The sequence below is a fragment of the Mugil cephalus genome, chromosome 21 (genome assembly GCF_022458985.1).
Source record: "Mugil cephalus isolate CIBA_MC_2020 chromosome 21, CIBA_Mcephalus_1.1, whole genome shotgun sequence".
Lineage (NCBI taxonomy): Eukaryota > Metazoa > Chordata > Actinopteri > Mugiliformes > Mugilidae > Mugil > Mugil cephalus.
In genome coordinates this window covers 14,075,211-14,101,086 of record NC_061790.1, presented here as the reverse complement: position 1 = coordinate 14,101,086, position 25,876 = coordinate 14,075,211, and the positions used below count along the sequence as shown (strand labels likewise).

Here is a 25,876-nt window from a genome sequence, read left to right as displayed (position 1 = left end):
TTTGAAGTGTGCGTGTTTTTGACACGTGCAAATGTCCGCAGATTTATCCATGCAGCTGAACCTGGGCATGTATGAGTACAACGGGAAATGCGGCTACAGACTGAAACCTGAGTTTATGAGGCGGCCAGATAAGCACTTCGACCCTTTTACTGAGAGCACGGTGGACGGGATAGTGGCCAACACACTGTCTGTGAAGGTGCGTGTGGATCACTCTGTGTGGGTCTGTCTGAGCCCGCACCCCTCCGTCCGCGTATTTAATTTCAATTTCCGTCTCTCGATTTCTTGCGTACTGTTTCTTTCCAGATCATCTCAGGCCAGTTCCTGACCGATAAGAAAGTTGGCACTTATGTGGAGATTGATATGTTTGGGCTGCCAGTGGACACAAAGAGGAAAGCGTTCAAGACCAAGACTTCTCCAAGCAATGCCGTAAATCCTGTCTGGGAAGAGGAAGCAATAGTTTTCAAGAAGGTGAGACTATGGCTTTATGCACATGTAGAGGTTGTAAATGTGTTTGAAACAGTACTCCCATGAAGAAATTGGAAACCAGATCATATTAGCTCCCTTAAAGCTACTGTGCAGAGAGCAAATTTCCTGTAGAATAAAATTATGAAAAATAAATAAAAATAAAAAAGAAAGTGGAGGATTACATGCATCAAAACACACACATAGTTTGTGTAATGACTCTCACTGCCAGGAGAGGGAGACAAAAGCTCCACATTGCATAATTTAAGGCAGGGGTTTTCAACGTTTTTCAGGCCAAGGACCGCCAAGCTGATGTAGTGATTAAACTCGGCTTAGTGATTTTCAGTATTAAGTTATTCGAATAATGCAAGTTCAAATTTCAAACTGTATGGTGGCTGTGCAGCTGCATACATACCGTGAATCACCAAAACATTTTGACCTCGGTAGTTGGCTGATGGGAGCGAGCTGAACTGTTAGCTTCCCTTCTGCCGGTTGTTTCTGGATTTCATTTGCAGTGTCCAAGTGCCCTTGGGAACCCCCAAGGGGTCGCTGGACCCCCTGTTGAAGACCTATGATCTAAGGCTGCTAATAGAAAGACACATTTTCCTGAAGTTGTGCAATTTTGTAAACAGGTGATCTGCTTTGTTTCGACGGTTTATTTCCGTTCTGTCATAGAACAGTGAACGACTTAAAACATGTAGTTATAAAAACATTTAATATCTGTTTGTGTTATTATCTTTAGGTTGTCCTGCCCACACTTGCGTCATTAAGGATAGCCGTGTTTGAAGAAGGAGGAAAGTTTATTGGCCACCGCATCATTCCTGTGTCAGCCATCCGTCCAGGTGACAAAGCCTTGTACAGCTTCGTTCAATTTAATCGTTTATGCATTTTTGTATAAGCTGTGGTTGTTTTTTAACAGCATGGATGCTTCGCTGTGGTGTAGGTTGTTGCTCTGAATTGTTATTGCTAGATGACAGTCCTCGTATCTGTCTCATTCACCCCCACAGGCTATCACTACATCAGCCTAAGGAATGAGAAGAACCAGTCGCTGACGCTACCTGCTCTGTTTGTGTATGTTGAAGTGAAGGACTACGTCCCGGACACGTTTGCAGGTACGTCAAATGAATGCACAGAAAAATAAACCTTTCATCAGGATTCTCTTCCAAAAGCTTGTTTTCTTCCTGCTCCTCAGACGTGATTGAAGCCTTGTCCAATCCCATCCGCTATGTCAACCTGATGGAGCAGAGAGCCAATCAGCTGGCTGCTCTCACTTTGGAGGAGGGAGGAGAGGAAGAGGGTGACAAAGAGGTGAATGTTTACACTTCTCTCTCGTACAGGTCGTCAAATGTGTGTGTCTGCTCAGTTTATTTTTCCAAAGCTTTGTGGCCACTTCTACTGATAACTCTATAATTGATGAGTGGTACATCAGCCTAAAAGAGGCACCAAAACATGAGTTCTTCATCTATAAAGTTTAGAAAAAAGCCACATGAGGAGGTTTTGAATATGACCACAATTACTTTCTAAACCCACGGCCGTCTACCAGCATTAGTGTAGTGAAAGGTTGGATTATGAACCGGCAGCTTGGTTCCACTACATATCCCCACAGATATTATGAACGGGCTTTCTTCAGGCTGTTTTTCATTCTCAGTCGGCCATGATACTGCAAGCGCGGCCACTGCGGTTAATATTGCTGTATTTTATTAAGCAGCATCAGCCTGCAGCCTTCGATAGTAGGCTGCGTCTGCCACAGTCCATGTGCTGGACCAGCTTTCATTCTCTACAGGTCTGTCTGAAGTCTGAGATACGACCAAAAGTGATCAGTGACCTTTAACTTTAGGACAGAGCTCAGTTCGAACACAACAGCTTAAATGCCAAGCAGCTCAGCAGATCTTAACAAGTCCTGGCTGCTTTGTTCCGAACGACATCCGAGGCAAGATCACACTGGAAATGCCTCACTTTAATGGGCTATCAGCATTAACAACAGCAGCATGGAAAGGGATTTACTCACATTGTTAACTTTTAACTAACTTAGTGGCAACAAGCCATTGAGGGTGAATGTAATGCAACAGGGAGCAGACAAAGGGATGATATCAGAGGGGGAGATGTGACGACAGTTCCTAAGATTGGGGTGAGGATAAATTTAGGATGATAGGCAAGACAGCGGAGGGTTATCTGGGGTCATTAGGAAAGGGGGCTTGAAGGAAGGGTATTTCCTGAGGGGCTTCTTTTATCTGCTTTGCCAGCTGATATCATTACCCACGAGGATCGCCGACAGAGGGCTGTTTCATGCTGTGACCATGGCAACAGTGACCAGAGGAGGCAGAGCGTGGAAAGGCAGAGCGCAGTGTGGGGAGATAAATGTTGGAGAGAGCGGGGGGTGAAAGAAAGGAAAAGATCTGGGTAGCATTACTGGAGCAGAGATTATTTAAAATTGCATTAACCCTTCAGAGATAAGAGCTCATAGTCGAGGATTCAGGCGAGCCAACGGGAAATTAAGATCTGCTGAGCCCGAGTGCAGGAAGCCATGCTGAGAGTGGGTTACCAGAGCTATGTCTACAATCTATACAGAAGTGCACAGGCAAGACGAGTGAGTTCTGAAAATGAACACAGACTGAAACAAAGAATGAGACAAACTTTGCATCGCTATCTGTACCTCCGCTAACTACTAACTGAGGTGTACATTGGTAAGAGTTTCAGATATGTTCAGAGATTGGTATAAATGTTCTTTCATGTTGGCGGACAGGTGGAGGCAGGAAGCGACGCCCCCTCAGAGTCTAAGGTGGACCAGAGGGTCGTGTTGCCGGCGGAGAACGGACTGAGCCACACACCTATCATTGTGCCGAAGCCTCCGTCACTGGTCGGCCACCAGCCTCAGTCTGCAGGTACCGTACCTGTAATGTTCCGTAGATTAAGTTAGATGAGAGTCATCTCTGTATGTTTACTGGCATTTGAGAAAACAATTACTGTGAAACAGCAGAATTACATTTGAAGTGTTCTTGATGTATGTACTGTGGATTCCTATATGGACGTATAGCTTATTTTGTATTTATTTATGTACTGTATACTAGCAAATCTGCATATAAAAATACACGTATGTGTTAAAAGTATAAGTCTCAGAAAATGACTCGTGAACTTGTCTTTGTGACTTGTCAGGCTCATTGAAGCCATCAGTGAAGACTGAAGACATCATTCAGAGTGTTCTCTCTGGTAAGGTCATGTTATCTGCCTCCTCCTTAGTTCTGTGGTCACTCGTTATATTGACTATATTCTTAACTTTATTTAAAATCACTTCAGCATTAATTTGATATTTTGACTCCCAGACTGATACTCGTGTGATCAATTTTAAGCATAACGCTCTCACTTTTGATGTGTTCACACCTTGCCTAACCTTGTATGTTTCCTGATATATTATGCAAGTGACTGTGTAAAAATCAGATCCTTTCTCCCTTGTCATCTTTCTCTGCGATCCTTCAGAACTGGAGGCTCAGACGGTGGAGGAGCTGAAGCAGCAGAAGGGCTTCGTCCGGGAGCAGAGGAAGCAGTACAAGGAGATGAAGGAGCTGGTTCGGAAACACCACCGCAAGACCAGCGAGCTGATCAAGGAGCACACGGCTCGTATGTCTGAGCTCCAGAGCCAGCACCAGCGCAGACGCTCCACCCTGCAGAAGAGCCACAAACGAGATGGTAAGAAAAGGTAGGTGGCCCTCTTCTTCTTCCGTTCCAACAGTCTTAATGTTACATTGCACTCTTTCTCTTAAAGGCTTCCCTTTCTGCTCTGTTTATTGTCAGACAATCAAACCCAAACATGTCAGCTGAGCTATGAACTGGTAATGTAGCTGCTCAAATGTAGACACAGCGTTGCATTAAAATGTTTACAACAAAGCTACAGTTAGCAGTTTTTTGGCATCAGTCACTTCGAAGCTTTACAAGAGCAAGGGACACAGTATCTCTGAGCCACAACAACCACGGACCCATGAATTGGATGACATTGATTATCTCATTACGATGTAATGTTCTTCTGGGAAGCCTAGGGCCTCACCCCCATGGCAATGGCAAGGGAGTGTTTGTTGCATCCTGGTGCCATGTGTGCCCCAGATAGACAGCCATCCATGTGATTCAACAGACCGGATCAGCTTCCTCCATTGCTCCGTTGTTCAGTTCTGATGCTCACCTAACCATTGCAGACCCTTTACACAACGGACAGGGGTCAGCTTGGGCAGCTCGGTCTGATGAAGAGATCATTTATTTGAAGTTCTGCAGCTGATCCTTGACTATGACAGGTGGTCATACATAATTTTGTGGCTGATAGATGTGAGTCACATATTGTTTTCGCTCAGAGGCAAGCATTGAGGGCAGGCGCTGCCTTGTTCAGAAAGGGAAAGGGCTGAGCTACGTGTGGAATATGAATGAGTGGATAAGACTTGCTCAAAGCCTCGGGGACACGTCCATGGCCCCGAGGAGACATCAGACACTGAAGAATCAGAAAAGATTACAGACCTCTCAGACAAAAAGATAATACATTTCAAGTGGATTTCTATGAGAGAGGCCTCCTTCTTTGTGTTTGAAAGTGTTTCAAAGACTAATATCATAGCACCACTGCCTGAGACACTTCACCACGTTTCACGAGGGATTGCACTGGAAAATCTGAAGTCACTCATACTCTGATGATTTAACAGTTTAATTTTCTGGGAATCCGCAAGCATGACTGGTGATTCTGTCATTTAATGTGCGCGTGGTTTTCCGTGCCCGCAGCCGGTCCGAGCAGTCCCTGTCGACGCTGGACCAGGAGCTGTGTGAGCTGGAGAAGGAGTGCAGCCTGAGACTGGCAGAGCTGAAGGAGCAGCAGCAGCAGCAGCTCCTCACACTTCGCCAGGAGCAATACTACAGCGAGAAATACCAGAAACGAGAGCACATCAAGCAGGTAATCGCTCACAAATGTGCGATTAGAGATGTGGGCTGGCTTGCAGCCAAATTACTAGTAAACAACAGGACCGTTATGTACATCTGTATCATGCTCACTGTTTTAAATCGCGTTTCATGAGCTGCACTTACCTTGCCAACGGTTAATCTCCAGTGCCATAATTTACACATCCAAGGCTTCAGGTTCATGTAACACTATTATTATTATTATTAGGCTCAGCACTTGGGATTGCAGATCTCTAATAAGCGACACTAATATTGGTGGATTTGCATGGTCCCCAGGTGGTCACATTTCCCTCGCTGGAAAAGTAATTTCCAACTTTTATGTGTTCAAGTCCGTAAGGCAGAAAGATGAAACAAGCCTTCAACAAGTTACACGTTTCAATGATAATCATCAACACCTGTAAAAGTGCAATTGCCTGAACATTTTAACATGTTTCTGCGCACATGACGTCTAAGCCCAAGACTTGTTTTTCCCACCTTTAGGCATCATTCACATTGGTTTTCCCAGTCAGGAATATATTTTTTGCAGTTATTCCAACATTGCACAAAGCACTATAAGCCAGTGATGGCAAAACTGTCTAGCCAAAACTATACAGTTAAGTATTTTGTATTTATTAGTGGTTACATTCACATATATGAAGATTTAGAGCTCTACCGCACGTCTAGCTTCTCGTCTATTAGCTTGTTATTTATGGCCGCTTTCACGATTTAATGTATGTGCCGTCATAAAGCGCCGATAGATTTACTACAATATAAAAAACATAATCTTCTCCTTATATGCACTTTCCCAGAGTTAAAACTCTTCTGGCCAGTCGGCGCTTCCACATAAACAGCGCATGTGAACATACATAATATAAACAAGTGCAAACTGTATGTCGCAGTGGGATAAACAGAGACATGCCACACGCAGACAGGAGCGTGATCTCACTTGTTTTGGACCGGATAATGTGCTGATAGTCTCCCGCTGTCTCGTAGCGCCGAAAAGCGAGCGCGGGCTAATTATATTAAGGCAAACACCGCTATAAACCCCAGGTCAGCCCCCTGCAGAATATCACAGCCATCAATTTGCTGCTGTGCTCATGTTCTGTCGCGTGGTGTGGAAAAATGAATGTCTTCTGCTCCGGTACACCTGCACAGTGAGCACAGCTGAAGTGTGAGAAGGTTTTTTTTTTTTTCCCAAGCTAAGGGGAGCAAGCGTAATGGAGATTGTGTTGTTCTACTCTAGTATTTTTTGACTATGATCAGAAACTCTCCAAATGGAGCTCCGTTAAATAGAAATCATCAAATCAGATGTTTTCTTTCTGACCTCGGTCTGTTTTATGCTTTTATGTCAGCGTTCATTGTTCAAGCGTTCAGTCTCTCCTTGTCCCTCTCCAGCTGGTTGAGAAGCTGACCAGTATAGCAGAGGAGTGCCAGAGTGCTCAGCTCAAGAAGCTCAGAGACATCTGTGAGAAGTAAGGCTGCATACGGTGCACATGCGCATCCCTACGAACGTAGGAGCCGTTAAAACGTTTTCATTCTCTCTCGTCCTCTTTCTTGCCATCAACAGAGAGAAGAAGGATCTTAAGAAAAAAATGGACAAGAAAAGGCAAGAGAAGATCAGTGAAGCCAAATCTAAAGACAAGAATGTGACAGAAGAGTAAGTTTGTGTTTTAACTGGATTAGTAAATGAAAGAGAAATCTTTTTTTCCCCCTCGTGGAATTGGATGTTACCCAAGTTTGACCACTAGGTGTCACCAAATACTAAAGATTGTATTTTCCTGTGACTGGTTGCTGCTTTGGTTTGATGGTCCATCAAATTGTCCTTGCAGAGAGAAGTTAGAGATCAACAGGTCGTTTGTCAATGAGGTGGTGCAGTATATCAAACGGGTAAGCAAATACATATAAAATCCTATCATATATGAACTTACAGTAATGAAAATCAATTCAGTTGTTACATTCAAATTTGCAATTATTTATGTCCATTGCCGTTATTTATGTGTGAATCAGTAGTATTGTATGTAAACATCTGATAATGTTGCGCGCGTTTGTGTGTGTTCATGTGTGTGTAGTTGGAAGATGCACAGAGTAAAAGGCAGGAGAGGCTACTGGAGAAGCATAAGGACATCCGCCAGCAGATCTTGGATGAAAGGCCAAAGGTAAGGTGTTTGTTGAAAATGCTTTGAAAGAAGTTTGAAGATAAATGACATCTTCATTTTAGGTTCTTGCCACAACTCATTTGAAGACCTAAACATCCGCCTGCACATAAAAAACAGCTTGCCATATTTGAATTACTGTTCACTGATGGATAAAATTCAAAGTGTGGCTGAAAACTGGGAAGTTGCGCTTTCTGGAAAAAAAAAAAAAAAAAAGCTGCCATTACGGTAATGATGACGCGCTGCTGCTGTCGACTGCAGGTGAAGCAAGACCGGGGAGCCCCAGGAAGAGAGGGTTGTTTGGAGGAATTTGTCGGTTAGTCAGTTATACCCTTGAGATGTCACAAAGGTCTCCCAGACAAAACCACAACTTCCCTGTGTTCAGCCACACCTTGAAGTTTGTCAATAGCACAAACAATTGTGAGTTACGGTAATTCAAAAACAGCGTCATGACACGGCCCCATTTTAAGTTTGTCCATGGTCTTGCACAAAAACAGAATTTTACATAAGGAAGCAGTAGTAAGGCCATACCATAGCACCCTCACTGCAGACATGTTAAATAGTTCCAAACCCATAACGAATATGGAGTATTTTATTGACATACAAAATATTTAAGAAAACCATACTATATGTTTCTCATTCAAACCACCAGGTGGCGATCTCTCCCAGGTTTTGTAAAAAATGCTCCAGTGTAAATATTGTGCAAAATGTATGATGAACATTTTGGAGTAAGAGTATTGTTGTGGCATCCTGTCAAAAAAAAAAAAAAAATACGGGGGCTTTTTGTGACTCCATAAATATTTATGCTAACATCTCAATGTGTCACCAGCACCTGCTGTACTTAAAGTGCCTGTGCACAGTATAAATCTAGCATGTGAAGGAGTTGACTGGTTGTTTGCCTTGTAACACGCAGTCCCCTTGCTGCGGCTGCATCTCTCCCTGGCCATTGTTAATGTGCTTCCCGCTGTAATGCCATCATACCTCTCTGATATATGCTACACGTCCAAGTACATGGGCTTAAAGTGGATACCTCAGTGTGCTCATGAAAAGGTTTAGCATGTCTGCTCCGAGTTGTACAGCTCATTGTCATTGTCATTGTCATTGTAGGACGATTGTGCAGCTGTGGATTATGGTAAGAACAACGTTGCATCCCAGCGCTGAGCACTAATGCAGCATAAGTGTAAATATGCAAGCTTTTACACACATGGGCTGCTGGGTGGCAACAAATGCGTCCGTAGCGACTGAGATCCTCCAAACTTTACTCTGTCTGTCATTGCCAGTCGAGTATTTGGTGCAGTATTTCAGCAATAATCTGTACAGCATGGCAGCATGACATCATTAGGGACTGCATATTGGCTTGTGTATGTCTAATTAACAGTGTATTTTATGAAAGTGTACACAAATCTGCTAGACTCGTCAGACCCTGTGTGACAATAAACAGTAGCAGTCTAACATTACAAGCTTTATGCTCACTGTGAATGGCTCTGTTGTCTTGAGCTGTGTCTCTGATGTTGACGTAACGCGGTATCAACCAGATTACAGTACCTCAGTCTGCCAAGGAGACACTCTGATGTGACGCTCCTATCATGTTTTCTACTCATCCCGTCAAACTGAGAGCGCGGCGTGCATTTAATATATCTGCCCGTGATGTGGTGTTGTTTTTAAAGATAAATCAGAAGACAGGAGACGGCTCCATAGCCGCCCACGCGCAAAGTGACAGCTCCTTGTTCCTTTGAATCCACTCGCGTTTGAGTGTGGGAGGTGCAGGCGCAGACACCCAACCCAACCCGACGCAGACATCTAGCAGGTCTTCTGCATATTTCCCACAAAACTGCAGCAGGGAAGACTTGAGAGCAGAAGCTCAAGAATTCTGACCGGCAGTCGGTCTGGAGCGTGTGCGGGAAAGAATGGCAGAGCAGAGTCGTGGATGATTGATTTCGCCTCATAAATCACCCGCTTGTTGTGTAAAGCGCTCAACCTGTTGAGCTGCGCTGATTTTAATCTGATCCTGGTGTGACTGTGATTATCTTTAGCACACTCGCTGGAGCTACTTGTCAGGAACGCTAGATAGATAGAAAGATAAATAGATACTTTATTCATCTCAATGAGAAATTCGCATTTCCAGCAGCTTGACAAGAGTGGGACAAAAGGGGCATGCGGGTTGACATGCAAAATATACAAAATATAAAAGTACAAAAAATACAAATGGTGTGCGTATGTGCGTGCGTGTGTCATTTGATCTTCATACGTCAGCCATGACTTAACGTGAGCTGTGTGAAACAGCGTCATCAGAGTGTAATCAGCGCTGAATGCGACAGATTTCCTCAGAAAGAGAGAGACAGAAATGCTTCCGCTGGTATCTGTTGTTAATCACATTTTTCCCCCTGTGGCAATCACATTTCATTCTGTGAGCAATCACTGTTTCCCCACAAAAAAAAAAAAAAAATGCAACTGATTATCTATCACCTCAACCACTGTCACAGGCACTGAATCAGAATCTGGACTGTGGCATATTTAATTTGCCTCAAGAACCTATTAGATGGTAATCAGCCATCTCTGTGATATCTCCCCTCACGGAACAGCAGTCATCTATATGCAAAATATGCTGATGTCACAGGACACGACTCTGGAGACAGCGCGCAGAAGATACCCAGGGTTTTGTTTGTTTAAACATTCAGGATGCCATCCACAGCCCCGGAATAACAGCCGAAGTTAACGATCCGTTTCTTTTCGGGATTGCGTGATTAAATCGTAATAATCCGAGGCCCGTGTCCTCAGGAAACACGGAGGGCCTCGGTGTTTTCACGCTCAGCCCCGTGGTCTGTCAATACCAGCCTCTATCAGTTTGTTTTCATAACTTTTTGGCCGCCCCGATTTCATGTTTCGCTCAGTTCTCACCAGCTGTTTACATGAACGGTGGTTTACATTCAGCTATTTCCAGTGTGTCCAGCGCTTCCTGGTAGCACGAGGAAGCGTCCTTGAGCGAGTCACTGAACCCGAAGCTGTTCCCACCGAGCGGGTCACTGGCCTCCCATTGCAGCTCCGACACCATCTGTGCATGCGTGCACGCTCGTGTGGGTGAATGCGGTGCACCGCTCCTAAGAGCAGACAAAGTCCATTCACCGCCTTCCCAAAATAATGCATATAAGGACGAGCAAAGTATATTTGGCAGCCCGTGTTCGTTAAATAAGCTCGTGGGATGAATGTAAGCAACAACAGGCAGACACATAAACATAGAAAGCAGAGTGCAAGACAGGATGTTAAGAGCTCCACTGGGAGGTAATGGATATGGGCATGTAACCAAGGCCGGGCTGATGTAAAAATACTTTTGTAGCATGTAGCCTGTTTGGTGTTAGTCTTTATGAAGCAGAGCGGGGAAGATACAACCCACGTTCTCTGTGGTACAGTTCTGACCCAGTTTCTCCTCTGGGCTCAGAGCTGCCGCAAACGGACATCTATTAGCATCCCTAGTGGAGACCCTGAGAGCCGAGCAGCCCGTCACAATGTGGACTCACACGCATGTGATTCACCAACCTAGAAAATGCAGCATCTCTGCGTTGAGAACGCTCTGAAGCTGAAGGGACGCGATATTTGTAACTCTGAGACTTGGCATCGATGGCGCGTTTGGGGTAAGAACAGGGGTCACGCGCCAAACTGAAAAAGAGAGACGCGGTACAGTTTGACGCATGAACACACAGGTGTCACCGTCCTGTTAATGAGCCAATCAAAACGCCCCCCAGGAGTCTGCGGCGCGCAGCACGGTGGCGAGAGCTGCTTCCGCAAACCTCACAACCCCACGTGCTGGCGCGTCGCCCTCTCCGCCACTTCTTCGCTCGGCAACGCACTTGCCGCCACGCGGTCGAGGTCACCACATGTCCAGATAATGAAATTCGCACCGCATGTTGATTATGATTGTTTTTTTGTTTTTAATTTATTTATTTTATCGAAGGCTTAATCCGTCTCATGCTGCTCACTTAGACTGGAGCATGTGGCGAGAACCAGCGCTGTAGAATTTTTGATTAAATACGTTGACTTCATAACCTGACTGCACAGAGAAAAGAAACCGAATAAGCATTCAGATTATCAGCATTTGTTGCTTTAGCTATTCAACTGGCACCGTGAAGTTCACCATATGGACTTAAACAGTGCTCAAATTCATTAAAAATGAGTTGTAACAATATGATATTTGGGATCAAGGGTATGATGAAGGGCTGACAAAAATGGTGGCGAACCACTGACGTAGACCGTCCCCAGATGTGGTCACATCAACCAAAAAAAAAATACAATTTTTTTCAATCAGTGGCTTAGTCTAGTGAAAAGGATTCTACCCTCTTTGTGCTTCTTATGGTACGAGCAGACTAAAAGCCTACGAGGACATGTGGTAATTACTCTGTACTAGTCATCAGTTCGGCACCATTTCTGGCTGTGAAAAGAGTATGAAATAGTGATAAAGCAATATGTTGCTCAACGTGGTGCGTTGGTGTTTGTGTGTGTTTGTGTGACGTGCGAATGCGCATTAGGAGATTCTTACTTGCTTTAATGAAACAGAGGAGGAAAAAAAAGAAAAAAAAAACAACAACAACCCACGGTGTCTCCCCCTGTGAATGCCTTGAATCAACACACATATATGTTCGCGCTCTCTCATTTGTTCGACGAGCAGGAGTCCTGTGCTGTCGCCATGGAAACTCGGATCCCCCTCTCTCTCTCTCTCTCTCTCTCTCTCTCTCTCTCCTTCTCCCTCCCTCCCTCCCTCCCTCTCCCCCTCCCTCCCCACCTCCCCACCTCTCATATCCTCTTCTATCCTTCATGACTCTCTGCAATCTGTTAATTTGGAGCCGAGTCCTCGTGACGCAATGCCAGGGATGGTTTGCTGCTGGAGGTGGAAGGAAGCAGAAGGACGAGGAGGAGGAGGAGGAGGAGGGGTGAGGAGAGAGGAGAGGGGGAGCAAACAGGTTGGAGGAGAGATGAAGGTCTGGAGTTGAATAGGAAGCGAGCTGTGTCCCTTCTCTCATTTGGGGGTTGCAGGGACGGCCACCACGTTCCCTCATCGCAGACTTTGATCTGCTTCGTCTCTGTCTGTTGGGGTTGCCTCAATAACGCACTCGTGCACGCACGCACAATATGGCGACGCACAATATGGCGACGCACAGTATGGCGACAGGGAACACCGAGTGCCAACCAGAAGCAGTGAAGTAAAATCCATTATGTGCGCGTGAGTGCGCGTGCATGTTGCGCGCTTGGTTACTCTCCTGCTCTGTTGTTCTTGCCGCTATTTTAGATCAGTGCACGAGTGTGTTCATCATGATGTATGCCCACATGTGCTAATGAAGCTCTCCAGGGTTAGGCTCCCTCTGAGGAGCATTCAGGACTGAACTTTCTATGGCTTTGAGGGTTTTAGGATCAACATGAGACACCGTAACATGAAGGCCAACAACAGGAAAAGAAAATCAACACCTTATGTGTTGAATGTGAGGAATATATACAGGGAGAAGATGGGATGTCAAAAAGAAAGTAACCAGAGACATTCTCCGGTGTAGCAGCAGCAGCAGGGTTTAATGCCGAACTAATCGATAATTTTAAATTAACAATGGATCCAATAGCTACGTGCCACTTGAAAGGTGTTTGTGTGTTCTACCGACAGAGTGCCTCCAACTGCGTTGAGCAGCATTCAAGGCTTTCTTTCATTTTTGTGGCTCAGATATTTTCTCTTTGGGTTCACTGACACACCTTTCATCAGCATCTCTCTGTCTGCACCACTCAGCTATTTTCCATTAAAAACAAAACCATACAAACAAACAAAATAAATGTGCGGTTAAAGCAGGGCCAAGGACCTCCAAACTGATGGAGATGTTAAGTAGGGACCCCCTATCAATTATATGTGTTCTACATTAAACTAGTGCTGTTGAAAAATATGCATTATTGTTATAATTTTACATTAAATATTAAGCTATTCAAATAATGCACCCCTGCAGTACCTCCGTAGACCTCCTAGGGGTTACGGGCCCCCTGTTGAAGACCTATGAGTTAAAGTAGTAATAAATAAAAGTAGGGTGAGCATAGAACTGCTGTACGTAAAAAGAGGCAAATGTCAGCTTTCTGAGGTGATGATGGTGTATGCCGGTGATTTACTTAAACCGTCGCCATATGTTTGAAAAAAGTCCACACTCAGACAGAAAAGCAGCTGCTGCTACTTTCCGTTGCATCCACATCTGAAGAAAAAAAAAACACGAAATCGCCACCGTGCGCATTTCACGGCTAACCTTCCCTTTTGAACCAATCCTTTTAGGGGAAACACTCATCACTGGACATACATGGTGGAGGTATGCAGGAGTGTTTTTGAAATTCTTGGACCAGAAGAGAGGAATCTAAGAAAAACTCCTGCAGAGCAGCAGATAAATTATCTGAGAGGAGTCAGGAAAGGGCACTGACACACACACACACACACACACAGAAAGAAGGATGGTAAGTGGAGAAGGAGCTCGCAGGGTATTCTGAGTAGCCTCTCTCTTTCATTACTTGTGTTGTTCTTTCTGTTGCGTTGGGCTGCAACGTTTCATTTTCATACTTCTAACCAATACAGTGGAAAGAATGTAAATGAAGGAATGGTGCTCTCTCTCCTCTCTCTCTTACTTTTTGACACAGAAACACTAGCTTCCATACACATAGCCACATAGCTCACTTGCACACTAAACCGCGCTTCGTCCTCTAAAAGCCTGTAATGCCGACAGGGTTGTGACCCCGTCTCATCTCATGGTATGGGATCTGGGGTTTTAGCCTAATTGGGCTCTGTTTAGGTATGTTGGTGTATCTGGAGGTCAGGACACACTACACACCTACACACATCCCACAGAGCGACTCCAAGCGTTGCTGGTTTTGATCTTGCCACAGAAGACTTCCCGCCTCCTTGGAGCACTCGGAACGGGAGCAACCGCCGGTTAGAACGGACCTCATAAGACCAGAGAAAAGCACCTATTTCACCTCATCGTGCCTATCGTGAGGCGCGGCTAACAAAGCTCCAAGCAGTACACGCGGTACATTACTAGTTGAAGGCTTATGTCACGGCTCAAAGCAAAGAATTAATTTGGCTCTTCGGAGGCCTTCTCCGCTTCCCTCGATAGCTCCTCAGAACGAGGACAGCTGGTGAAGAAGGTCACCGAGTGCTGTATTTTAAGAAAGGCAGAAATGTGTGTGGATGGGTGCGTGCGCTTTGTTGACAGATGACGGGTCTTTCGGAAATGAGATACAGTTTCATAAGCTGGATGGAGAGGAGCTGCTGCTGCTGCTGCTGCTGCTGCTGATGATAATGATGATGGTTGGTGTCCAAACAGAAACTGGACCACACAAACACTCAAATGCATGTATATATTCATGCCACCAGTCAAATGTTTGGGCACATCTTCTCATTCAACACGCATTGTGTCAGTGCAAAACACATAGCAGGGCAAAGCAGAATAAGAAATAAATTGACGCTTAACTGACCATGTGTTTGTCAAGGACTTTGTTTTGTTTCACCAAACCTGTTTCCTCTTCTGGCCTCATTGCACTTTGAATTTTTCCATGCCACAAGCCAACAAAAAGATTAACCAAAACTTCCCCCAACTCCGGGAAACTCGAACGCAGAGTTTCCCTTTATTTCTTGTCTTCTTTGACAATGGATCTCAGATGGAATCCATCATTTTATGAGTCTCTGTTCCCCCATATCACTCAACGAGACTCTTAATAACTCACTCCCTCCCCTCGGTGAAAGAAAAAGTGCTACCTTTGTCGCCCATAGCCCTAGCTCGAGGACATGGGTGTTGCTGTTTGTTTCTGAGCTGCTGATTACATGCGGAGGACGTACAGGCGCTCGTGCACACACACACACACACACACACGTGTGTTACTGAAAAAGTGCCTGGCGCCCTTCAGGCTTCTGCCCCCACCCCAGCTCCCACTCCTTCTCATGAGCCGGGGGCATCACCATCAGCTGGGGGAAAGATGACAGCTTTAATCAGAGGGGTGTTTGCGCCTCTGCAGGGAGGGTGAAGGCAGGCTGCACATGTACCAACACACACGCACGCACATGCACAGGGCGTGCAGACTGTCCCACCCATAAGTAGGTCATGCGCAGTGCAGAGCAAAAGCGAGAGAAAGGGAGCCGAGCTGTGGTGCATCTTTAGCCATCTGGTTTTGATGTGCTGGATGCCCGCTCCGTGAGACCCACAGAGAGCGAGAGAAAGAGGATAGAAAAAAATAAAGAAGAATAGGAGAGTGAGAGGCACGGAGGGAGGCTGGCGTGTTTCCAGAGAAAGGTGACCTTGACGTGCCGCGCTTTGTGGGGGTTTCAGCCGGCGCTGCCGCACCACTCAAAAACAGCAGAAAGACGCAAATCAGCTCCTTCATTTCACACAAAGACAAACCGCAGCCCGAACAATGGCTATTACAGTGGTCTGGCTTTATTCTAGTTTAAAACACTTGTAGTAAATATAGTAACATTGCTGTGGTGTTTTCTATCCAGGCGATACGGCTAGCAAAATACAGCTAATCTCTTTAGTGAATTTAACTGGAAATGTACAACACACAAGGAAAAAGTCCTTCACTGAAATTAGATAAGGTGGCAGCAGACTATTTCTACTTAATGACATTTATAGTGTGCCACTCCTGGCTAGGTCACCCTTGTAAAAGAGATCCTTGATCTCAGTGGGACAAACCTGGTTAAATAAAGGCTAAATAAATACATAAAAGGTTTCCAACATCATTTCCTTAGAACAGGGCCCAACAGTAGTTGCACATTTTAATAGCTGGTATTATGATCATATGTTTACATTTTTAGGTCTATTTATATGGACACGAGCATTCATCTAGTAATAGGAACGATCAGATTAAAAATGTCCCGTGTAATCACCTCAATAAGAACAGGCTGGCCTGACCGGGTGGATCTGGAAATTAGATTGAGATAATCTGCTCTAAATTAAGAAAATATCCAACTGTGTTTCTGTGGTTAGAAGAAATAGTGGCTGATGTGACGAGCTTCCAAGAGGGAAAAACCACAGCGGCAACAAAGCAACGAATTGTTCAAACGAGTTTTTGAAAAGATGAACAAAAGCCCGGGTTGATGTGGCAGCTCCGTTTAAAACTTCTTGGTCATTTTCTCCTATTGAATGAGTTGTTTTTTTTTCTTCATCACAATAGTTACAAAAGTTGAGTGAAAGATAACTACTTCTTTTATATTTCTGGCAGATTCAATGCTCCACGGTGGGCAGAACATCTTTGTACATGTTTTGGATCGTTTTATTTAGCTTCAGTGTAAACAGCTTAGCTGGAATCTGTAGCTGGAATTATTTCAGTGTTGTTGAAGAAATATTGTACATAAAAATGTAGCCGGGGAATAAAAACTATCTACCATTCGTCCATCATGAAAGTCACATATTCTCTCAAGCTCTTTTACTCCAACAAGGACTTTTCTGTGCAAGTATTTACGCGTTACGCAACTTTTCAGCACCCACACCCAAACACGGACACACAGTTGTCAGTGTATGAGTTTAATTTATATTAAAGTGCTGCGAAGGCAAGTACTTTTAAACAATCATGTTTTCTCATTTAGCTCTGCGCTGCTCTCAAATAGATGTGCTGTCTTATAAACAGAAGTGGAGAGGGCAGGAGATCGTAAAGTGGAGAACAGGATGGCAGTCCTTGACCTTCATTCTTTTCTTTCCTCTCATCTCCTCTCCTCTCTAGAATTGTACAATCTTTATGTTCAGTCGTTTTTTTTGCCTCATATTCCTGCAGGTGCACATACTTCTTGAAGTTTGTGCAGATTTCTGGTGTCAGTGTTTTCTTTTTCTTTTTTTTGAGTCACTCTATTAGCAGAGGCCTCTCAGGCTAGACATGCACCCCTTTCACACCCTCACAGGTATTTTGTGATCTCTCACATTGCTGACGTGACTCTATTGAGCTGAGAGACTCTGACACCATTCATCTTAGCAGCTTTTCTTTTAATTACTACTCCCCCATGGGATCCAGCCGGATAGTTAAACAGAAATCAGCATTGCAGCAATTATTGGCTTGCGATAAAATGAATACAATCTTGTCATCTGTAATCATTGGGGGTGTCTATGCCTCGGAGAAAACAGCGTCTCCCTTCTTTTCCCCAGCGAGGGGAGGGAGTGTATACCTCCTACAAAAGGGATCCTGACCAGTTAAGAATGTTTGAGGCTGCTCCCTCTCTAATATAATTTTTTTTCCTCTTTAGTACTTTGTATGTCACGGAAATGAGAGGAATTCTAGATAAAACCAAGGAAACACTGCTCGTCAACACAGGAAATGCAGTGTTAATGTTGCTACTCCGGTGGTATGTTGCTCATACTCACAAACCTGTTGAGACTAATTTTACAGTGCTGCAGTTCCTCTCAACTCTTTCAGCTGTTGTGGTTGTATAGTCCACAGCTTTATTGCTTAGTTAATCTTTACTGCTTCATCATCAGAGACATTTCATGAAAATCACGTCGCTGTTTTAGGTGAATAATCCACTCTAGACCAATATCACAGCACAGCAAATATGCAACCATAACAATATGACTATCTGACTGATATGGTGTTGGTTTCCCTTGCGTTTCCAAAACAGTTGTGACTCATCAAAGAATGGACGCCGGTCTTCTGAGGGTGTCCTGTGGTGTCTTTAAACATGATGTTGTTAGTGTTAGTGGGGGCCTTTGGGTCCTGAAGGTTGAGGGGAAGATACTTGATCAGTTGGGGATCTAGTGAATTTGGACTTTTAATTATTCCTGAACAGTTTTTGCATGTGTCTGTGTCAGGCTGCATCCTGCTGGGGATGACTGCTGCCATCAAGGAGTGTCACTGCTATGGGCTGGGGGCGTATGGTCTGTCTAAGTAACATCCACATCAATGCCAGGTCCAAAGGCTTCCCAGCAGAACACTGAATTGCCACAAAATGGTTCATTCAGTCAGTGTTATTTACTTTCCCTGACAGTGGTGGAAGTCTGGATCGCTGTCTTCAAAATGGAGCGATCATTTGGAAGCAGTCATCAATCATTTGGTATAAGGCGTAAAAAAAAAAAAAAAGAGCTTGTGAGATCAAGTATTTTGGCAGGTGAAGTCAGATGAAAAGCAACATCACAGAGTCTCAGATAAGCTGGCGTATAGGGACAGAAACCCTGGAGCCTAGGTGATGCTGGCGGTGGTGGTGGTGTCGGAGAAGATAAGCTGATGGAGATTTCAGATGAGACGCCTTTGAGCGCCGGGATCAGGAGGAGGGCTGGATCATACATCTGTTTAAAGAACAGGGACTTGGCACTGATTGGTTTGGGCAAACGCATCACCGCATGAGAGAAACAGTTCTTGCTCCTGTTTTAACGAATGAATGCTGTTCAAAATAGAAATAGCCCAAACTTACAGTAGAAGAATGAAGACAGATGAATAAATCTTCCTCATTGGACAGTTACCTAAGTTTCATAATATCTACTCTTTTATATACGTTACGGCAGTAGTTGTAGTAAAAAGGAATTATTTGGTTTTCTGTGTTGGAATCCAAACAGAGAAGAAATGGGAAGCTTTACATATTGAAAGGGTAATTCTGTACCGTGCTGGTTTTACACAGGTGGCTGTCACATTATTCAAACCGTCCACCTCATCAAGTAGGCGCCCTATGATTGGTGACTATTCTGAACTGCTTTGCCTGCTGAGTAGTTGAATAAAACTAAAAATGTAAAATGAGTTATTAAACGTTCAAATCAACAGGCTGCTTTATGTACACAAAGAGATAGCATTCATAGCCTGGTGCATTCCAGCACAGTCAGGATCTCTCTGTTGTAAACAAAAAATCAAGCATTGGTAACGTGCCTCAAGAGAACATGGTGGTGAGAGAATCCACACGGGTTCTTCTCGTCAGACGCCAGTCTGACTAGTTGAGTGACCATGTTGACACATTCTGAGCCGGTAAGATGTTTTATGAGAACCTGACTGACTCGGGTGTCTCAGTTCCATGAATCGTCCCAGTAAACCCTGGCAGTGGACCACCGTGCACGTATCAGGACATCCCTTAAGTGGAATGTAGCCATTGCTAATAACAAGTCCAAACTTCTGCTGTTATAAAGGTCTGTTCCAAATGATAGACCTGGTCTTCTAGTTGTATTCTTTCACCTCATGCAGACATGCTTGTCTTCTCCACAGCTGCAGAGCGACCTGGACCAAGAGTACCAAGACAAATTCCGCCGGCTACCCGTGGAGATCCAAGAGTTTGTTCAGGACAGCAGCAAGGCCAAGCATAACGACGACTGCGCCCGCGCAAACCTCGCCGGCTCCTCGACGACGGAGAAGCTCAACCACAAGGCGTCGCAGTCGGAGGACGACATGGAAGAGGGTTCGTCGGAGCGAGTGTACGACACGCCCCTTTAGAGATTTAAGCTTGGCGCTTTGCTTGACACCGGGACACTGACTGGTTGGACGTGGCTGCGACCACGGAACTAGGATAACACTGCTCCGACTTTGGTCCTAATTGTTACCAATGGGAGGATTAGATCAAATCTGAACCCTGAATTGGTGAGTAGAGGTCCTCTCTGCGTAGAGTACAGTCGTGTTCAGAGAACCGTTTCATGTAAATAGTACTTTTTGTGTATTTGTATGTTGCCTGTATGTTGTCGTCTCTTTCGGTACGGCCACAGGATGTGCTACAAAACACTAACTATTTGCAGGAATTAACTTACTTGAACTATTGCACAGAGAGAGTAGTTTCTTTTAATTATGTTTTATTATCATGAGATTGAGACAGGTGGTGGTGGTGGTGGTTAGAGAGGTGCCAATGTTTTGAGTTCACTTACAGTGGATTTTAAATGGAGTCAACTTGTACTGTAAAGAAACCACTGCATATTCAGCCTTTAAAGCTTCCATCTTTGTAAGATTTAGATTCACCCTTACATATTTGCACTGAAGGCTCACCATAGATGACTATGTAACACTTTTACTTTAACCCAGAGGCACTGGTGGCTTGCTGGTTCTCGATTTTGTTCTCACAGAACTAAGCCTATATTTTGCTGCTATTTTGTTTTTAAAACCCATTCACATTTTTTTAACAGTGGTTTGTTTGATATTTGGCATGTTAATATGAAGCAGTGCTCTGTCTCTCTTTCTTCGTTTTGGTTCGATTTTTTTTTAACATTGTTCGTGGGCATTTCTGTCTAGAGAGGACGAGAAGGGAAGATCTGATGTACATTGTCTGCATGTATTTGAACAACTGTAAATGTTACAGTAGCTCTGTAGCAGAGATGTTTATTAATGTAAATCTATTTTCTCTGAAACATTTCAACTAAACCTGCAAAAGAGTGGACTCGGTGTGGCTTGATGCATCACTGTCTACAGGACTACAATAAGTAAGGACACGCCTTGTGTTTTTTTTTTTTTTTAGATCTAAATAACCAGGTTACTCGTTTTGTTCTTTACTCTGAACTAAAACCGTCCGACCAGGACATTCAAACAGAGGAGGATCCTGTTGTAGTTAACAGAAGTGACCTTCCTCTTAACTGGTTCATTGTGTATCTACAGGGGAAACCTGTTTGCAGTTCCCTACGATGCAGAGCAGATGCCCCAGACCACACGAAATATGTCGCCCCGCTGGCATTATTCTCAAAGTTCAACCCACGTTTGGAAGCTGTAGTTCAAAGTGGGGAAGCTGTGGGGATTGTCCAGATATATTTAAACAGGCGCTCAGTTTATTCCTGCAGAACACCAGCGTTAACGTGAGCTCACGAGTAACCGGACTTTTTCCTCTTTAACACGTGACCTGCGCCCATTCGGTAAACATGAGGAAGTGTTTTTGACTTCCTCCCTGTCCAGTGCCATTTAACTGTGTGTGTCAAGTCATATTTCAGCAGATTTTACTTAAAAAAAAAAAAAAAAAAAAAAGTGAAGGATTTCCTGACATGTAAGTACAAACTACATTTTAAAAAAAAAGATGTTGATGTGAGAGTCCTGTGCCTTTGAATGGGTTTGCCTTGTTTGATGTTGAATGTGTGAAATGCATCATTGTTTAAATTACCATTATATTATATTATTATATATGAAGCTGTCTGGTATTGAATAGACTGTGTGCACTTTTTTTTTTTTTTTTTTTAGTACCGTACCACTACTGAGTAATGCTTGTGATGAGCAGTATTTGACATGTGTCTCGTAAGAAAAGAGACGTTTTTCTTTTATGTCTTGAACCACTTTATTTAACAGCCCCTGTCGTCTCATTGACTAAAGTGTATGCACTCTGGAAATGTATGTATGTATGACATAAAGGATAAAACATGAGGCTGAGAAAAAAATAATATAGTGTAAAGGGAACTTGCTTGTAATTAAAAATAAATGTGGCTATTATTGTACTTTGCTGGAGTCGAGTTGTGTGTCTTTTGATTGTGCGATATTGTGTTTATGTATGTGATATAGTTCACAATTACATACACAATTTTTACTGTCCATGAGTAAGTCTGGTTTTTAAGCAATCCTCTATTATGGGCTTGCTATTTTTTAAAAATTTTTCTTGGTTGTCTTTGTTTGTCATGCTTCATGAGTGTCTTTGTAACGCAGCAAAGGCTCGATGTAAACCTCCTGAAAAATGTGTTGCCGGTGATGAAAAGGTGGAACGCCCTTTTCGAGAAAGCAGGCCACATGGAAACTGGGATCCAGCCCCAGTTACACAGTGTGTTTGCCGCATAAATAGGGCGACTGATTTCATGTCCTGCATATACGAAGTTGGGTGCACATGTTTGTCATACATGTTATATTCTTAAGGGCAAAGGGAAGCAGGGTAAAAGCATAGATGACCTACTTCCTATTATCTCCTAGGTTACAATATATCTGCAATAACTGGCGCGCCTTCACGATGGAATAATTAATTCGCTTTGATGTCGGTCACCATGCAAGAAAATACTGTGAATGTTTGTGTGGCAACGCAACACGTATCGACGAAACCAGTAGACAGTACGTGCTGAGGCTTGTTCGTGTTTGTGGCCATGTTTGTATTGCGCACCCCGTTTGACATTTCCTGTGGCTAAAAGGTCAGATGAGGGATTTCACATTTCACGCCATCAAAGCGCGGTACACTGCGCGTGTGGTGATATCTCGGGCATTTTTCGAGAACCAGCTCGCTGCACATTAACGTGAGCGACCCCGTGTCATCCGTGTGCTGCCGGTGTGGGTGTGTGTTCTCCAGACTGCATAAACACTGTGTCCTTCTCGGCCTCAGCCGAATCCCAACAGGCAACAGGAGATAAGACAAGCCCAGTCGCCCTTAACAACCACTGTGACCATTCAGAGGCCTCGGTGCATGCCGGCAACTAGGAAGTGAGCTAATTAACCCCGAGTTCAGGACGGAAGGAGAGCAGCTTTTTAATAAGATTCTCTGGGTTATATAAACAGAGACGCCCCTCCAAACTCCCAGGAATATTGTCGCCCTGTGTGTCCATCTGGTGCGCAGATGAGGATGAGGAGGAGGAGGAGGAGGTGTCCTGTAACTGGGCTTTAATGAGGCACGCCAGGACAGCAAGGGACAAGAGGGCCACAGGATGCGACTTGGCAGGTACTCCGAGCACACACGCACATACATGCGGTACATAAACAGAGGCACTCAGACAAATGAGGGAGTTGAGTGCTTTTGGAAAAGATTCTCCCTCCCAGACGTCCGCCCTTAATTCTAATCCTAGCTCTCTTCACTTTGCCTCAGCCACCCTAATCCAACCTTAATCCCAAACCTAAGAAAGAAATGATAACACTAAACCTAACCTTAATCTGGCCTGAATCAAATTCTGATTATAATTCTAATATTATCCGTGACATTGTCACACCAATAGACTGTGTCCTCTGAAATCTAAAAATGTGCCATTTGGAGACACGAGAAAAGACACAGCGGTGGCGCTTTGCAGGGGTTTCCTCCATAGCCTTTTATCCAATTTTTGAGCAATTTGGTACCCGCAGCTGAGAAATATTCGGGCGTTTTTAGAGCAGCGTGAATGTTTTCAGAAGTTATAGTTGCTTTTTGAATTCCTGTGAGGAATGCATTGGTTTTATGCATACATATTAGTTACAAAGCCTCATCATAGGCGGTGCTCAGCCTGCCACAACACTTTTGCAATGTTTTCTGTGGCTTTGTTATCACTTATGCATGCTGCCACTTGGGTACGAATAGAATAGAATAGAATAGAATAGAATAGAATAGAATAGAATAGAATAGAATAGAATAAGCTCAGTTTAGTTGGAAAAAACATGGTGATTTAGCTGTATGATCATTGCGAGGGAATAAGTTGTGATGGTGTTACACTGGGTAACAGCACACAACAAAAGCGTTTCTGTTATTTAGCACAGCCTATTGACTACAGGGTTGTCAAAATAATAGAAACATGGGTCGGCACAACAAATAATACAGTTCAATAGTCCTACAAACCACAGCCTCCAAAATGAAAACACAATTGAATCAACAGCTCTCTTGGGTATTTGAAACAAAATGCTGAATACCATAACCTTAATGATGCCGGAACATAGTGCAGGACAGTTATGTGAGGACACGTTCGTGTTCACTTGTGTACCTAATGAAGTGGATGGTAAGTGTATAGCTCTCACAGCAGAAAGCTTGCATTACTTACAGCGGATATGGGAACTGTACTGGGGAAATTTTTCGAGTTCAAAGTACATGACTTGCCATGAAATTTTATCCTGTGCCTATTTGCAGGAAACGTCTTTTAAATAGCCATTCTTTCTATTTTTCTCCCCATAAAACTTGTAATCATAAACATGATCGCATAAAAAAATATAAAGAATGCAAAAAAAATATTTAAAAATAGCTAAATATACTTTTCAGTATAGTACACAGTTAAACTGCAGAGAAATAGCACACTAGCTGCTGCTTTTGTCCACCCACCTTTGTGTATTTCCTCTCTTGGTCCTCTCTTGCTCTTTCAATGTGTCACTCTTTGGGCTCCTGATTGCCCCTGAGTCATAAATAATGTGTTTTCTGATTCTGAAATTAGTTACCGGTACTTTGATTCAGGTGAACATAGTTCTGGTGATCAGCCTAAAATGGAATGCCCTGCTACATTTTTTTTTTTTAAGTGTTGGTGCCATGAATGAAAAACTATCGAAAAATTAAGTGGCGTGTACAGTGCACTTGAGTCACAACGGTAGCTTCTATGGGCCCGCATTAACTGCGACTTTACACAGGGAGGAGGGGGAGGCACTGTTTGTCTTTTCAACGCATGGCGGCTACAGTAGTCAGCTGTTAGTAAAGGGGGGAGGAGCTGGAGCTGGATCTGGTTCTGCTGGATGACTCACTCTGTCAACCCGAGTGAAGGCGCACTCATTCACTCATCATCCGCGCACGCGCTCATGTATATATGTATGCATACATACATACATATACATACACAAGCACGCACGCACGCGCACGCACGCCAGCGCTGCCTATCTGGAGAGCGGCTCCTAATCGAAGCGCATCAGGGCCGCTCATTCTCCACTGGAGGGCGAGTGGTACAAGAGCACCGGGACGCTCCGGCTGGAGGGAGACGGGATAGAGCAGCAGCTGGAAGACACAGACAGACCCAGAGACAGAGAGAGAGAGGGAGAAAGAGAGAGAGAGCGAGAGAGAGGAAAACCCCGACCAAGGACTCTGCAAAGCATTATTTCTTTCCGCCGGCGGATTAAACCCGTCCCCATCTCCATCTCCAAACACCGACACCACGTAAGATACAAATCTTTTTTTTTTTTTTTAAAAATGTGTCTCATAGCCGCTAATTGAATATTGCGACTTAATGTGACCGGCTGCTCCGTTAAACGTCCCCTACGCCGCGTTCAATTGAACACGTTAGTAGTTTGGCCGTACGAGGAGAACCACGGACCCCTTCATTTAAACTCCACGCTCCGAATCCTGCTCCCATCATTCAGACATCACGCATCCTCTCGGTCTCCCTGTCACACACACGCACGCACACGCGCGCGCGCACACACACACACACACACACACACTCACACTCACACACACATACACAGCTGGAGGCAGTAGCATTTGCTAGCTAGCTAGCCACGTTTTTTAAAAAAAATGGACCCTCAACGATTTAATATCGAATTTACTTTGCCTTCGCTCGGCGCCGCGGCTCCTCTTCCACGTAAACAGGGCGGAAAGTTGATGAAAGGCAGGGATTGGGGATGTTTCCAACGGCCGGGAGGCTAGCCACTGGAGCTAGCTGTAGCGGGACAGGGCACAAGCCAGCCGGCCGATGACAAGCACTCATAAAAACCAACTGTATAACCGACACACCCGGGCTTTTTGTGTGTCACACTCACGCAGATGTGTACCTTGTGGTTGGCTGCCCTGCAATATTTGCAGACTGTTG

At 44.3% G+C, this 25,876-nt stretch overlaps 2 protein-coding genes across 7 annotated transcripts in view; both read left to right on the top strand.

Moving 5' to 3' along the window:
* The window catches only part of LOC124999051 (1-phosphatidylinositol 4,5-bisphosphate phosphodiesterase beta-1), a 117,902-nt gene extending 96,025 nt beyond the window's left edge, over window positions 1-21,877 (top strand). Inside the window, exons 20-34 of one of the 3 annotated variants that reach the window (XM_047573796.1) lie at window positions 42-196; window positions 304-468; window positions 1,205-1,304; window positions 1,470-1,574; window positions 1,655-1,770; window positions 3,206-3,344; window positions 3,616-3,669; window positions 3,937-4,156; window positions 5,215-5,383; window positions 6,763-6,839; window positions 6,935-7,024; window positions 7,197-7,254; window positions 7,437-7,523; window positions 8,628-8,652; window positions 19,689-19,927. In XM_047573796.1, coding sequence (XP_047429752.1) covers window positions 42-196; window positions 304-468; window positions 1,205-1,304; window positions 1,470-1,574; window positions 1,655-1,770; window positions 3,206-3,344; window positions 3,616-3,669; window positions 3,937-4,156; window positions 5,215-5,383; window positions 6,763-6,839; window positions 6,935-7,024; window positions 7,197-7,254; window positions 7,437-7,523; window positions 8,628-8,652; window positions 19,689-19,786 — 1,658 coding nt within the window. In that variant the 3' untranslated portion in view covers window positions 19,787-19,927. Of the gene's footprint in view, window positions 1-41; window positions 197-303; window positions 469-1,204; window positions 1,305-1,469; window positions 1,575-1,654; window positions 1,771-3,205; window positions 3,345-3,615; window positions 3,670-3,936; window positions 4,157-5,214; window positions 5,384-6,762; window positions 6,840-6,934; window positions 7,025-7,196; window positions 7,255-7,436; window positions 7,524-8,627; window positions 8,653-19,688 lie in introns of those variants that run through there. The other 2 variants (XM_047573795.1, XR_007111131.1) reach the window with 2 other exon arrangements.
* Window positions 21,878-24,793: 2,916 nt separating this feature from the next.
* Window positions 24,794-25,876, top strand: part of LOC124998714 (1-phosphatidylinositol 4,5-bisphosphate phosphodiesterase beta-4-like) — a 55,622-nt gene continuing 54,539 nt past the window's right edge. For 3 of the 4 annotated variants that reach the window (XM_047573199.1, XM_047573201.1, XM_047573198.1), the window contains exon 1: window positions 24,795-25,224. The gene's annotated coding sequence lies outside the window, so the exon portion shown is untranslated. Of the gene's footprint in view, window positions 25,225-25,876 lie in introns of all 4 variants that reach the window. The other variant, XM_047573200.1, reaches the window with a different exon arrangement.